Source organism: Microcebus murinus, chromosome 3 (assembly GCF_040939455.1).
Source record: "Microcebus murinus isolate Inina chromosome 3, M.murinus_Inina_mat1.0, whole genome shotgun sequence".
Taxonomy (NCBI): domain Eukaryota; kingdom Metazoa; phylum Chordata; class Mammalia; order Primates; family Cheirogaleidae; genus Microcebus; species Microcebus murinus.
In genome coordinates this window covers 75377826-75392718 of record NC_134106.1, presented here as the reverse complement: position 1 = coordinate 75392718, position 14893 = coordinate 75377826, and the positions used below count along the sequence as shown (strand labels likewise).

The 14893-nt window shown below is 49.6% G+C and overlaps 1 protein-coding gene across 1 annotated transcript in view; it reads left to right on the top strand.

Moving 5' to 3' along the window:
* Positions 1–14893, top strand: part of ACOXL (acyl-CoA oxidase like) — a 315044-nt gene that overhangs the window by 44881 nt on the left and 255270 nt on the right. The window contains exons 4-8 of the mRNA XM_012742778.3: positions 4593–4679; positions 4882–4980; positions 9105–9219; positions 9525–9611; positions 11800–11872. Of these exons, the coding sequence (XP_012598232.2) occupies positions 4593–4679; positions 4882–4980; positions 9105–9219; positions 9525–9611; positions 11800–11872 (461 nt within the window). The remainder of the gene's footprint in view (positions 1–4592; positions 4680–4881; positions 4981–9104; positions 9220–9524; positions 9612–11799; positions 11873–14893) is intronic.

Here is a 14893-nt window from a genome sequence, read left to right as displayed (position 1 = left end):
TATACACTTAGAATGGCTACAATGGCAGACTTTATGCTATGTGTATTTTACCCCAGTAAAAATGCCAATTAAAAATTATTATTAACTCTGTTTGTTTTCCCACTCATCAGTCTTTGTGGGAGATTCTTTTTTTTTTTTTCCTGAGCTTGGAAATCCTAGGCAGTTAGAGGCACTGTGCCCCTGAGTCTGGCTGAGAGGGCTGTGGCTGTCTTTTCTGTTGGTGGTGGAGGGGGATGTCCAAGAGGGCATGTGGCATGCTGGGAATAGTTCCTGTGAATGCTGAGTTGGTCAGCGGCCCCCAGATCCCACTGCTAGCCCAAGAGCAGCTGGTGGTCCCTGCCTTTTGCAGGAGCTGGCTGCCAACCTGAGGAGGGGACGTCAGCATCAATGTGTTGCCCTGCAGGTCCAGTCCCTTTCTCTCTCTCCCACCGGGGATATGTTTATCCAGGAGCTTTGCATTTCCTTGAGTGCTTTGGACAAATGCATTTGACTCACACAGCCAGGCGCTGGCAGGCCTGGGGGCTGGTTCTGAGCACATATCACAGTGGCAGGGGTGGGCACACCAGAGAGGTGCCAGGAAAAAGGATTCTCTTTTATGGGGCTTTGAATCCCCACTCTAGCTCAGGTCTTCTGCCAAAAATGAGGATGCAATCTGGAAGGAAGCTAATGCTGAAAAAAACCACAGTGTGCTTCCTTTTCTCCTTCCCCACAGCTGTTTTCTTTTTCTTCATTTGAATCATCTTACCATCTGTCTTAGCCTTCTTGGGTTGCTGTAACAAAATGCCACAGACTGGGTGGCTTAAACAACAGAAGTTTATTTTCCTACATTTCTGGAGGCTGGGAAGTCTAAGATCAGGGTATCAGCATGGCCGGGTTCTGGTGAGGACTCTTTTCCTGGCTTGCAGACGGCTGCCTTCTTGCCACGTCCTCCCCTTGTGCAGAGGTGCTGGCCTCTTTGCCTCATCTTAAAAGGGCACTAATGTCATCATGAGGGCCACACCCTTATAAACTCATCTAACCCTAATTACCTCCCAAAGTCCCCATATCCAAATACCATCACATTGGGGGTTAGGGCTTCAACATATGAATTTGGGGGGGCACAATTCTGAGTCCATTTCTGAGGTCACCATTGTCTCAAAAACCACTTATATCCCATTTTCTCTTGGAATGAAAAGATCCTGAGTGCACTTGAAGATTCTTTAGGAGACGCTCTGCTGGGCTGTTGTGTAGAAGGGCCTGTTCTATCGAAGCCGAGGCACCGGCAGACTTCCTGCTCGCAGGACCGACCTCGCTGGTCCACCGTGGCAGGGGCACAGTCAGAACGATGCGGGCTCACATTCTGTCTCTAGGACTTCCCAGTCATGGTTCTGGCACATCTCTTTGTACATCTATACTTTAGTTTTCCCTTCTGTAAAGAGGGCATTGCCAATGCCCATTCATAGGCTGTGTGCAGACTTACATTCATAACAAGGAGCCCTGTGCTAATCCTGGCATGTAGCAGGAGGTCAGTGGGTGGTGGGGACTGTAACCCGCTGGGACATGGGCAGGGCCCTCTCCCAAGAGTCTTCTAGCTAGTAGCTCCTTTGGTGGATGGACGTGAAACCAACCTACGTTCCCAGGTCTAGCCGATCAGATTTCACTCCCACTTTGGGGTGTCTCCTTACAGCCATCATCTGAAAGCTAAGAGGCCCTGCCAGGGCTCCATCCTTTGGCCCCCGTGGCCTGTCCTGGCTGCACCTCCCAGCCCTTAGGTATCTCTAGCCGGGGCCCCTGGAGCTGCTGCCAGCCCTTGCTGGGCGAGTTGTGGTCATCACTTTGCACACCCGATGTTGCAGCTTTGCTTTTTCTTCTCCAGAGGAGTGAGAAAGGAGAGGGGCCTTCCCCAGACAAGCAAGACAAAGTGGGCGTGTGTTTGAAGTTGGAGTTTGCGGTAGATTTCCCTTGCTCTTTTTTATTTCCTTGCCATTGCCTTTCCCAGGAGCAAGTGGACCTCTCTGTGTCCCGTTCAGGACACCGGGCAGGCGTGGCAGCAGTGGACACGGTGCCGTCTCAGGGGACTCTTTGCACTGCTCCCTCAGAACGGGGTGGTGCCCATCTCCTATCGGGCTCAGCGTCTCTGTCTTCACACACCAGTCCCTCCTCCTGGCTCCTCCCAGCTCCCCTCCAAGACGCCCTGCCACCTAGAGACTCAGGCCACAGACCCAGGTGTCTGCTGGGTCCTCTTTTTCCCTCTCCTCCCCAATACCCCATCGGCTCTTTTCCAGAATCTACCCGGTGTCCCTCTACTTCTCTCCCCTGCCTGCCTCCCTCCTGCCAGCTTAGCTGGGGTCCCCGCCCCTCCCAGGAAGCACCTGCTGAAAGCGTGTCAGGCCAGGGAGTCATCTGCTTAGAGCCCCCGGGAGCTCTTCTTGCACTCGGCCCAGCTTTGTCGGATTACCTGCCACTCAGCGAGTGTGGCTTTTGTGGGAGAAGAACCCCACATTTGACCTGTGTCAGTTGGGGTCACCCAGACACTTCCTCTGTTAACTGTTGCAGTTTTCTGCAAACCTACAAGTTCACACTCACAGCCCAGGGCTCCTGCTAATACATTTAGTGAACAGCGGCTTTCAAAATATGGATAAAACACTGTAGGTCTTTTTCCCCCTTCCTAAAGAGGAGGAAAGGATTTAAAATCTAGGAAAGGAATATATTGTCAAGACTACATTAACCACCAGCCAAAGAGATTTAGGGGTGGAGAATCCAACTTGTTTTAGTGTTAGAAAAATATTTTTTTTTTCACTTGACTTCCAAGATGGTTTAGGGAAAAAACATGTACTAGTTGGACTGCTTCCATTCCCGTGTTGGAATTAGTAACGCGGTTTGCAGTGCCCGCGATGATTCTGTGGGGAAGCGGGCTGAGTCATCGGGGCATGAAACATCTTCCCAGGATGCTTGGTGATTCGACAAGTGAAAAGCACTTCATATGTCAGATGTGATTAGTGAAATTCGTCCGTCCCGACGTCAGAGCATTTGGCTGCTCAGGGCTGTTGGAGCGCATCAGGTGCCGTTTCACGAAGTCAGTCCCAGATGGATTGTGCATGTGGGGGCCAGCGGGCTCCTCTAGATGCAGTCACCCCAGGAAAACAGTCCAGTCCAACCTTGCCTAAGCTAAAACTGCACTTATTGGCTGCTTTAACTTAGGGGTCCGGGGTGTGGCGGGCTTCAGGGGTGGGTGTGCGGGACCGTGTCTCTCATCTCGGGGCTCCGCCGCTTCCCCCCGACCTGGCCCCGTGCATCGGCCTCGTTCACCAGCTCGTGGCCGTGTGGCTGCTGGCCACATGCATGCTCCACTGCATTGAAAAGGAGCCCTTCCCTTCTGCAGTAGCTCACCCACGTGTCCCAGCCGCCCCTTTGGACCCACCCAGATCACAGGTCCGTTCCCGGAGCCATCCTTATGGCCAGGGGGATGATGCCACATAGATCAGCCAGTCCTGGGGCCCAGACTTATCCTAAAGCCGGGGATGGGGTCGACATCACCCACAAACCACTTAGACTGACTCTAGGGGAGGAAAGGTGCAGGGAGGAGGAAAACTGGGGCTGTGTGGTCAGGAAGGGAGCAAATGCTGACCTGCACACACAGCACGCTCAAGTTCTTTAGTCTCTGCAGTCAGTCACCCTGCCCCTTCCGAATGGCCCTGCTCAAGCCACCCTTCCGCCTCTTCCCCCTCCTCGTCTTTTTCCTCCTCCTCTTCCTCCCTGTCAGCAACACTTGTCCAGAGTTTACAGACTAGGTGGAGTTCCCGGCAGTCGACCCTCAGTGGACCCTCACGGCAACCTTACGGAGCACCGCTGGGTGTGGGCAGCTTGGGTTGGAGGCCCAGCCCTTGCCACTTTCTCGGGTTGTGGCCCTGGGCGAGGCGCTTTCCCTCTCTGGCCCCGCACCCTCAGCTGTTCAGCAGGGGCGATGGTGTTTCCGTCACAGGGCTGCACCGACGAGCTTGTGTGTGTGGATCAGTAAGCGGGCGTGCGTCTCATTGGCTCCATTTGTCAGATGGGGAAGCCGAGGCTGCTGTGCCGTTTGTCCAGGATCCACAGCCAGCGGGGGCTGAAGCGGGACTGGCGCCCAGGCCGCCTCCTCCCAGGCTGCGTGCTGCTCGTTCTGCGGCGTCGCCCCTTCCCTCGACCTGCTTGCTGGCTGCTCCTCAGGGCAGGCCGCCCTGGCAGATCCCAGCGCCTGGGATCACGGCACACACGCCTTGCTGCAGGGCTGCCACATGCCAGGCGCTCAGCTCGGTCCCCGGACACAGGCAGAACGAGTGTCAGAGCGGTCATTTGATGGGGTGGATGGGGCAGCCCTGAGGGTGGAGGACTGACTTCCTGAGGGGCTGGGTGGCCTCTCCGAGAGAGTGACCCGTGAGCCTTGTGTGCAGAGAGGAGGTGGAGCGCCAGGCGGTGCAGGGGAAGGAGGAGGAAGCTCGCCACTGGGGGACTTAGGCGAAGCTGAGCGGCCCAAATATCATAGATGCTCCTTGAATGGAGTTTGGCCGGTGGATTTAATTGCCATTTAATTGTTGGCTGTTGCTAATGACGGTTTGTGTTGTGCTTGTTTCCAGTGTGGAATAATCTATTGGCTATTCGGTGGTGCTGTCAGGAATCTCGGAAGCCCCGGACATGTTACTAAGTGGTTCCGGCCACTCCAGGTATGGCGCGTCCTTCAATAGATGCCTTCTACAGGGAGAGCCTGAAACATCCTTAGCATCCCATGAGCTTGTCATCAGACTGAATTTTTTATAGTTATCTCCAAATCACCCTCTCTCACCACCATTCTTAATGGGCTGAGAGGTCTGTGGTTAGAGCACCCATCTGACCGGCTAATTCCTTCTCACATCTGGTGAACTCCAGGAGCAGAAATACACGGGGATGTTTGCGATGACCGAGAGGGGCCACGGGAGCAACGTGAGAGGGATCCAGACGGAAGCCACCTTTGACCTCTCTGCACAGGTGAGGATCTGTCCCTCCCCCCACCGTCTGTTCAGGGCAGCAGGAAACGCACAGGGCCAGGCTGTCCTTCAGCGTCACGCCCTCTGTGTGTGCTCTCTGTCCCGGGGAGCTCAGATGCAAGCGTCTGGGCGATTTAGTCGAGGTGTGTGCGTGCTCAGCCTTCGTGAGTCCAGCGCCAGCCAGCAGTTATAAAGCGCCCGTGATGTGCTCTGAGCACTGTACGTGTGCTCATTGATTTAATCCCTTGTCATGACGGCGTGAGAACAATACTGAAGCCATTTTGTTGTCCGTCCTAGTGGTAGCAGGTGAAGGAGCGGAAGGCACCCTGCACTGTGCTGTGTGGCGGGAGGGCCCTGTCTGGCCTGGGGCTTCCTTGTCACAAGCCAACTCCTCTGTACCGTGTCATGCAGGGTTCCGATGGTGACCCGCACTGACCTTTTACATGACAACTGAAACAAGAGCGTCACCGATCTTACTTTTTCTTGTTCCCTTTTCTGATACTTTTTCCTCCCCATTCCTTTTTTTTTTTCTCTTCCCTTCTCTTTCTTTTTCTTCTCCTTGTTTTTCTTCCTTTCCCTTCCCGTCTTACTAATTAACAGGATGTTGGTCAAGTCTCTTGGAATTGATCTCTCTCTTCGCGGCGGGCGACAACCTGCGCTGTGAGCACCATGCCCTGTGGCCCTTACTGCCGCCGTCACTCCAACCCCCACACCCTCCTGCACAAAGAACGCAACTCTTCACTTATGTCGCTCCCCTTTATAGTTTCTTGCCTGATGCCGGGTATTCCTAAGAGCGACAAAGGGATAAAGACGTTTCGAAGTGCTTGCTGGAAATGAGGCTTTGTAAACAAACCCGTGTGTGTCAGCACGTGCCTGAGTGTGGGAGTGGGCGCTGGGTGGCCGAGTGGCTGCTCGTCTGTTCACTTTCCCTGAGTTTGTCCTTTAGAGTCTGGGTTTTTGTCAGTAGGCTTTCCTGCCCCTCGAATGCGGGTTGGCGGTGGTCGGAGTTCAGAATGACGGAGTCAGAGGAGGGTCATGCTAGAGGATGCTCTGCTTTCCCTCTTGTCCTGGCGTCAGTTCTCTGCGGCAGCCGGGGATGTCCAAGGTCACAGTGAGAACAAGTATAAGCACTGCTGTTTCTTGACCCCCACTGTGTGCCATGCTGTGTGTCAAACTCCCTCTGTGCAGTGTCTGCGTTTCCCCCAACAACAATCCCATAAACAGGACGGTCAGCCTTTCCCGTTAACCGAGCACAGATATACCCCGGGCACCAGGCTAAGCCCTCTGCACGCAACATTTTGTCAAATGTTCCATAGTCTTATAGAAAGGTATTATTGTCCCTACTTTACAGATGGGGAAACTGAGGCTCACAGAGGCTAAGAAACAGACTCTGGCTACCCAGTTAATAAGCGAGTCTGTGTTCGGTGCTGGTGGTTTTTTACTTAGCAGCCTGGCTTTCCCGCTGGTGGGCGTGCTGGCCTAGCATCTTTTGGGTTTTGGCTGGCTGATTTTTTTCTCTCCCCAAGCCAGCCATGATATTGAGGTCACCTTGCTGTCATTGATAGGGGGGAAAAAAAACCCACCTGCAATTCTTATTTATTTGTTTCTTCTTACAATTATTATTTTTTTTCCACAAAAATAATTTCCGGTGTTGGTCCCATTCTCCCCAAACAGCATAAATGATTTAGCTACCTGGTGCGCCTCAGCAGCTGCCACGGGCTGGCAGGGAGTTGCCAAGTTGAATTCATAATGACGGGAGCCCCTGGTGAGCCCTCTGCCCCTCGGGGGGTGGGAGTGAGAATTGACATAGCAGGGGAGGGGCTTCTCCCTTCAGTGGGCTCTGCTTTCCCCTTCATTTCCCTTTTAAACTGTTAGAGCATATTAAATGAGGGTCCGCTCCCTCAAGGACTGTTTGGATCTCTTACATTTCTTTTGGTTATTCATTCCTGCTGGTTGGTTGTTTCGTATTTATTTTTGGGGGGGAGTGGATAGGGTAGTGTTATGGATAGTTTGGAGGTAAGAGAGAGTTTTATTGTTACACTTTATGCTAAATAGCAAAAATAAATGAGGTTAGAAGCTCTCTGGCTAAAGTCATCTTTTCTAGCACTTACAGCACTGACCATTTTGCTGGCCTCCAACAAATGACTCTTCTAGTAACCGACACACATGGTGTGCGTTATGTAGAGCCAGCTTTAACTCCAGGGTTTTGGCTGATGCAAACTTTCCAAATCAAGCGTTTTGCCAGAAGTGACAAACCTTTCCCAGGGCATAGCAGATGTTTACGGGGGACAGATGGCTTCCCGCCCCCTCCCCGGCCCACCAGATCTTTTCTGCCAGGCCAGTGTTCCCTCAGCCACGTCCCTTCCTGCTCCTCACCCCCCACCCCCAGGTGCAAGCATTCCCCACCCACATGGGCTGTGTTGTTGTTTTTTACTGCACCCAACCTCAAATAACTCCTTTCCTTGAGAAGTCCTGGCTGGCCTGATAAGACAAGGGCAGCCTCCAGAGACTTTTCTTAAAAAGATTCAGCTTGTCCATTTATGTTTCTGAAAAGCCCTTGCACATGTTAAAAGTTTCTTTGTGCAAACATATGTCAAAGAATGTTTTCTTAGGCTTCAAGACTGTATTTTTTGGCCAGAGGGAAAGTATTGTCTATATGCTTTATAGTCTGAAATCTGAGATAATCTTTGTGTGATCAATAGCTTGTTGGTTTAGCTCAGCCACATCTTCAATAGTGTCAACTCCAATTAAATTTGCATTTCAACTCCGCCATTTCCCCTGGGCTCTCTGAGTTGTCCCGGGGACCCTGTATTCAGAGCTGGCAGCATGGTCAGTCCCTCCTTGGCAATGGGTTTAAAGGGAACCCTGGTGTCAAGCGAGACTGGGGAGGGCCAAGAAGTGAAGGGGAACATTTCCAATGTGACCCTGGTACTGGCTTCCAGAGAGTAGGAAACAGTAGACAGAGTTTTGAACAGAGACTGAAAACAAAAACCCCTGCATGTTCTTCCTGCTTCTTTGTGACCAGTGTTAGTTTCAGACTGTTTTGAGCGGGAATCCTTGGACAGATTTAGAGACAAACTGCATGGCACATTCTGAGATTGTCCCCTCCTACGATAGAGACTCATTTACAAGCACTTTTGTTTTAGGAGCTTGGACATGTGAACCTTTTGGGGAAACCTTTAATTATTACATTCATTGATCAGGAAAATGGAGAGGCAGGTTCTGAAGCAATCATCCGAAGGCTTAAATGGCCGATTTCTTTTCATAAAAACCAAAATTGTTTGGGCTGATATTCTAAGCAATGACAGGAAGGGGTCACGGTGGCCTATTAGTCTTGCTGCATCCAGGCATCCAGTTATGGCCTCAGATTGCCTAGTGGCTGTTTCAACAGACCCGTGTCATGGAGGTAGGGATGTCAGGGCCCAGGAAACGGCAAAGGCCTTGAGGAACCAAGTGACTTGCCCAGGAGGGGCAAACACTAGCAGACAAAATGAAGCACACGAATGTGGACCCTGGAACAATTCATCTAGGGGCTGAGACCATTGGATGTTCCATCTTTCCCTGAGAACCTCGCAGGTCGGGTGTTTGGGGGCGAGGGGTGTGTGGAGAACTGAGTAGGTGCCACCAAGGCTTTCAGCGATTTTGCCGTTGGATTATTTAAAAGTCAAAACCTCAGTGTGAAATAGTCAGAGAGAAAGAAGTTGGTACTTGAAGAAAGACTGCACACATTAAACCTGGGCGGGTGCAGCCAAACAGCACCCACGTCAGCCTCCCGTTCCAAAGAGGAGAGACGGGAAAGAGTGAACAAACACCTTGGAACGATTGAAAATTGGCAACTTATTCCCCTGATTGGATTTTTCCTTGAAAAAACTCACTTTAGTGTCCACTCATTTTCGGAGTTGAGGTGGAGGGGACGCGTGCACAGAGGTGATAGCACACGGCAGGGCTGGCGTCAGCAGGTGGAGCCACGTGACCTTTCCTTTGCCTCCTCTTTGCTGTGAAATCACCTGCAAACGGCGTCCTGCACCGTGTGGGTCTGCTTTCACAGCGTTTCCTGCGTGAGCCAGGCAGTTGAAATGAGCGGTAGGGACAGAAACACTCTGTTGCTCTGCTGTTTCTGTGCAGGAGTTCGTCATTGACACGCCGTGCGAGAACGCCGAGAAGATGTACATCGGCAACGCCATGCACGGGAATTACGCCGCGGTCTTCGCCCAGCTCATCGTAAATGGAAGGTCTCAAGGTTTGTCACCGACACAGACCGCCAGGATCATGCTCTTCCCTGGTACTGTTTTCCAGTGGAAACCCGCTACGCAGGGCTGCTTTTATCTTAAAGAAAATTCAGTACTAACTTTATCTCCTAAATATACACGTTGGTAAAATTTATCACTACATTTTGACATCACGCACTATTACATGCATTGCACGGTTGTAGACCTGAATGAATTTGGGGATCAAAATAATTTTATTCTGTTCCAAGAAATGAAGAAAGCTTCATTCCTGTCGTTAGAAAGGACAGCTCACTGGCGATCTCTATGCCTTCCTCAGGGCCACACTGTTTCATCGTTCCTGTCCGGGATGAAAACGGAAACTTGTACCCAGGAGTGACAGCTGTTGATATGATGTACAAAGAAGGTGGGTCTCTAGGTGGGCCCCCTCCTGGGCTCATTCACACCTCCCACCTGCTCCCACCCCGCCCAGGGAGAGCCTGACCTAACTCACGTCACGGGGACAACGCAGGAAGAGATGACTTCCCCTAGCGAGGACTCTGACTTTGGAGCCTCTTTAAGAGTCTTTATGTGGGCCTGTTAGAGGATGTCCCAGGTTGCCATTCGTGAATGTGCGTTGGTCTCATTTTCTCCCCGATGCTTAAATGTCCTAGTAATGCGGCAGTTTTGCCCTGAACGCTGCTCTGTGTTTTCTGTCCTTCTCAGACTGGTGGGCTCTCAGAGGGCAGCTGCAGCCCTGTCCTCAGTGGCCCTTGGCTTCCAGCCTGGGCTCTGTGCTCTTGAGGCCCTTTATGAGTGCTAAGGGTTGACTCAGTGCGTTGGTTTGCTAGGGTTGCCATACCACTAACTGGGTGGCTTCAACAACAAAAAGTTATTGTCTCACAGTTCTGGAGGCTGGGAGTCCGAGATCAAGATACTGGCAGGGTTGGCTCCTCCCAAGGGTAGTGAGGGAAGGATCTGCCCGGGACTCTCCCCATGGCTTATAAATTGTCACCTTCACGGTGACCTGGTGTTCTCCTTGCATACGTGTCTGCCTCCCTATTTCCGTGTCTTATAAGGTTAACTTGGTTACCTCTGTAAAGACTCTGTCTCCAAATAAGGTCACATACTCAGTTGTAGGGGTTAGGACTCCGACATATGAATTTGGGGAGGACACAATTTAAGCCATAACACTCAGTGAGATTAGGCCATGCCCATGGCCCTCAGTGGCCCTCATTGGCCAAGGTCAAGCCAAGCCAAAGAAGGGAGCTGGGAGACAAGGAAAAAAGGAGAGAAGAAAGAGTGGGAAGAGAAGAGGGAAGGAGAAGCCAGTCATTTGGTGGAGGGGGTGGTCTCATCCCAGCCCCTCAGTGGTTACTGATCACCGCTGTGGCTGCAGGTGGGTCTGCAGGGATTTTAAATGCATCTCCCAGGAGCGATGAGTTCCTGGCTGGGCTGGCCCCGTGAAAGCGCCTCTCCTGTCAAGTGTCACTGAGAGCAGAGGGGCAGGCTGAGCTCTGTGAAGTTGTGCCAGGCACCTAAAACACTGGCAACGGCGGAAAGTCTGCTTTGGTGTCCTCGTGAGCTCCTAAGTGCAACTGTGTCCTTGTCAAGGGGGGATGTTCTACAGAAAGACATTTACTAAAGGCAGATTTCGGCTGGGTGCAGTGGCTCATGCCTGTAATCCTAACACTCTGGGAGGCCGAGGCGGGCAGATTGCTCGAGGTCAGGTGTTTGAAACCAGCCTGAGCAAGAGCGAGACCCCACCTCTACTATAAATAGAAAGAAATTAATTGACCAACTAAAAATATATATACAAAAAATTAGCCAGGGGTGGTGGCAAATGCCTGTAGTCCCAGCTACTCGGGAGGCTGAGGCAGGAGGATCGCTTGCGCCCAGGAGTATGAGGTTGTTATGAGCTAGGCAGGTACTCTAGTCTGGGCAACAGAGTGAGACTCTGACTCAAAAAAAAAAAAAACAAAAAAAGACAGATTCCACCCCCCCCCCTTAGATTGAACCTCCCTAAGTGTTCCTGAACAAAGAGTAGACCCCAGACTTTGACAGGTATCTTTAGGCAACGGGTCTGGCAGATTTCGGGATTCCCCCTTCCCTTCCCCCACTGCTGCTGTCCTTGTGCCCATTTTCCCTGGTCTTGGGGGCATTTGCTCTTACCAGCTCGCCCTGTGTGCTGAGCAGGGAGCACTGGCTCAGGGACTGGGGAGGGACTTGGGCTCTGCATTCCTAGGGAGACCAAGTTGGCTTTCCTGCCTTCTGTCTTCAGCCTCCCATCCTTTCAGTTGCTTAGAACTCTTTCTTAGTCACAGCGGCTGCTCCGGAGCAGGGGTGCCCCCACCAGATCCCTGGAGCATGCAGGCTGCCCAGAAGGAAAAGCACATTCTTCTCCATTCTCGTCAGGGAGGAGTGGGCGAGGTGGGCTGAAGAAACAGGCACAGGAAACACACAAAGAACATCCCTACCCCCTGCCCCAATAAAAAAGCATCAACAATTCTGGAAGTAAAATAAAGGGCTCTGCATTTTAGTGGAGACAGGTCTGGGAAGTAGCAGGGACACTATTTCGGATGCTGCATGGATTTCCCCCTTTCTGTTCTTTCCAGGTCTGCAAGGTGTGGATAATGGGATTTTAATATTTGACAAGGTTCGGATTCCAAGGGAGAACCTGTTGGATAAGTGAGTAGTTTCTCCTTCACTAGGGTCAATGGTGCAGATGATCTTTCTGCTCTGCTAAGACAGTCTGGTTCTTGAGTCTCATTGGCTGCATTTTGGGTGGTCTTCCCCTAACCACCTCTACGAGATCATTGACAACTAACTGGAAAATGTAGATAAGCAAACAGAAAAAATTTAAAATTATTCAACATGCTGTTGCCCAGACAATGATTATTATACCTCAATGTACATCTCTCCTCCATGCCAATATATCTAAAGAGAGAGAGATGCTGGATTTTTACCAACTGAGATCTACTGATAGATTCCGTTTTTTTTTAATAACTTGGCATTTCCATTTAACATGATATATATCAAATGTCTTTATGCAATAATGCACACATTGCAATTTATGCAACAATATACACACATATGCATTATCATTTTTAATAGCACTATAATAGACAAATGATTATATATAAAAGTTATATAATCAATCCCTTATATTACTGGGCATTTAAGGTGTTTTCCTTTTTCTATTTTGCTGTTATAAACAGATCAGTGCTAGTGCTGCCCTCGTGGGTGGCAGGAGCTAAGGCATCTTCCAGGTGTGTTCAGAGGTTCATGATGCTCTTTGCAGAAGCTAAGAAATACCAAGTTTCTTTAATTCTTTCAGCAGCGTTTCACTCTCCAATAGAAATTCTGAGCCACAGCCATATTTAAATCTGTGACAAAGCCAGCAGTCGGGGAGTACATAACCAGCCGTCTCCCCTCGGATTTTCCTTGAACGCTTTACTCCTTTTGGTTGCCTGCAAGTTCTTGCCAGCAGATAAATGTGGTAGGAGATGCCAAAAGTTTGAGAAAATTGTATGGGAAACAAACTTAAAATGGACCAAACCCTGCTTAACTTTTTCCTCCTGTGGACTGGTAGGAAATAAAATGGAAACAACAAAAGCCTCTTTGCAGCTATCTTGGTGGGTGCTGAAGCCCTCTAGACCCCTCAGAAGCCACCAGCGCTCATGACAGCAGATCTGAGGATCACTAGCCCTCCCCAGAGGTGTCTGCACATTTCCTGGTCACTTGTTAGCATCACTCCACTCTGGGAGATGGGGAAGAAGCAAGGAAAGCCACAGATGGGAGACTCCCTGTACCGCCACGCCTCAATGTGATCTTGGCCAGTTCTTTGGCAGGTTCTGGACCTTCCAGCTTAGCATGCATTCAGTGCACTAGAGATTGCAGAGTCAGAGTCAATGAGAAAGAAAAATGATAGTGAGCTACATTGGTTGCAGAAGATATGAGGGTATATGGAGTCATTCTTTGAGAAGCAAAATTTGATTACAACATCATTCAAGGCCCCCCCCAGCTACCCTCCCCACCCCACCCCCACCCCCGCACCATACTATGGAATAGTAGGAGCAACACAGGGGTTTGGAAGTTTGTCGGAGGAGCTCCACTTTTGGGGTGTTGGTTTATCACTTGACAAAGAGTGGGCCAGTAGATAGGTGTGCAGATTCAATGCAATCCCTGTCAGATCCCAGCTGCCTTTCTTTTTGCAGAAATTGAGAAACGGGTCCTAAGATTCATGTGAAAATGCAAGAAACTCAGAGTAGCCAAAACAATCTTGATAAGGAACAAAGTAGGAGGACTCACATGCGTGGTTTGAAAATTGCTACAGTAATCAAGATAGAGTGGTGTTTGCGTAAGGATAGGTGTATGGACAATGGTATAGAATGAAGAGTCTAGAAATGAGTCCTCACATTTATGATCAACAAATACTCATCTCGAGTGCCAAGACAATTTGGTGGGGCAAAGAGTAGTCTTGTCAACAGATGGTGCTGGGACAACTGGGTATCCATATACAGAGGTATGAAGTACGACCTCGAAGAAAACATAGATGTGAATTTTTGTGACCTTGGTTTAAGCAATGATTCATTAGATGTGGCACCAAAAGCACAACTAAATAAAGAAAAAGATAGAAAAATTAGACTTTGTCAAAATTAATAAGCTTTGCACATCGAAGTATACTATGAAGAAAGTGAAAGGCAACCCACGGAGTGGGAGAAAATGTTTGTAAATCTTATATATCATAAGAGTGTGGGATCCAGAATATAAAAACAATTATTATAGGCCAAGAATAGAAAGACAAATAACCCAATTTAAAAATGAGTGAAACTCTAAATAGACATTTCTCCAAAGAAGATATATGATTAGCTAATAAGCACGTGAAAAGGTGCTTAACATCATTGGCATTACGAAAAAAAAGAATCAACATCACAATTGTAATACCATTCTGCACCCATCAGGATGCTGTCATAAAAGAGGCAATAACAAGTGTTGGGGAGGATGTGGAGAAATTAGAACAGTCACACATTTGCTGGTGGGGGTGTAAAACGGTGTCAGCAATGGTGAAAACAGTTTGGCAGTTCTGCAAAAGTCAGCATATGACCCAGCAATTCCCCAACTCCTAGATAATGTATGAAAACACCGTCCACAAGAGAGTTAAAAACACATGTCCACACAAAACTTGTTCACAGAGGTTCACAGTATAATTATTCATAATAGCCTGAAAGTGAAAACAACCCAAATGTCCATCAGCTGATGAAAGGGTAAATAAAATGTGGCAAATCCCTACAGTGGGATATTACTCAGCCATAAAAAGGAATGAAGTACTGATACATGCTACGACATAAATGAACCTGGAAAACATCACATTAAGACCACAAGTCCCCCTATGTGACTTGTCCAGAATAGGCAAATCCACAGAGGTTGTAGATTATGGTTGCCGGGGGCTGGAGAGTGGGGAGAATGCGGCGTGACTGGTAATGGTATGGGGTGATGGTTGTACAAGTTTGCGACTACACCAAAATCTGTTGAATTATATACTATAAAGGGGTGAATTTTATTGGATGTGAATTATATCTCAGTTTTTAAAAGTGGGCCTTTTACTTCTCTTGAAGTTCAAAAAATAAAAAAAAGAAAAAAAGTGGGCCAGTGCCTTTCTCAGCATCTCCTGGGGAGGCACCTGGACTCCCACTCTTTCTGTCTCAT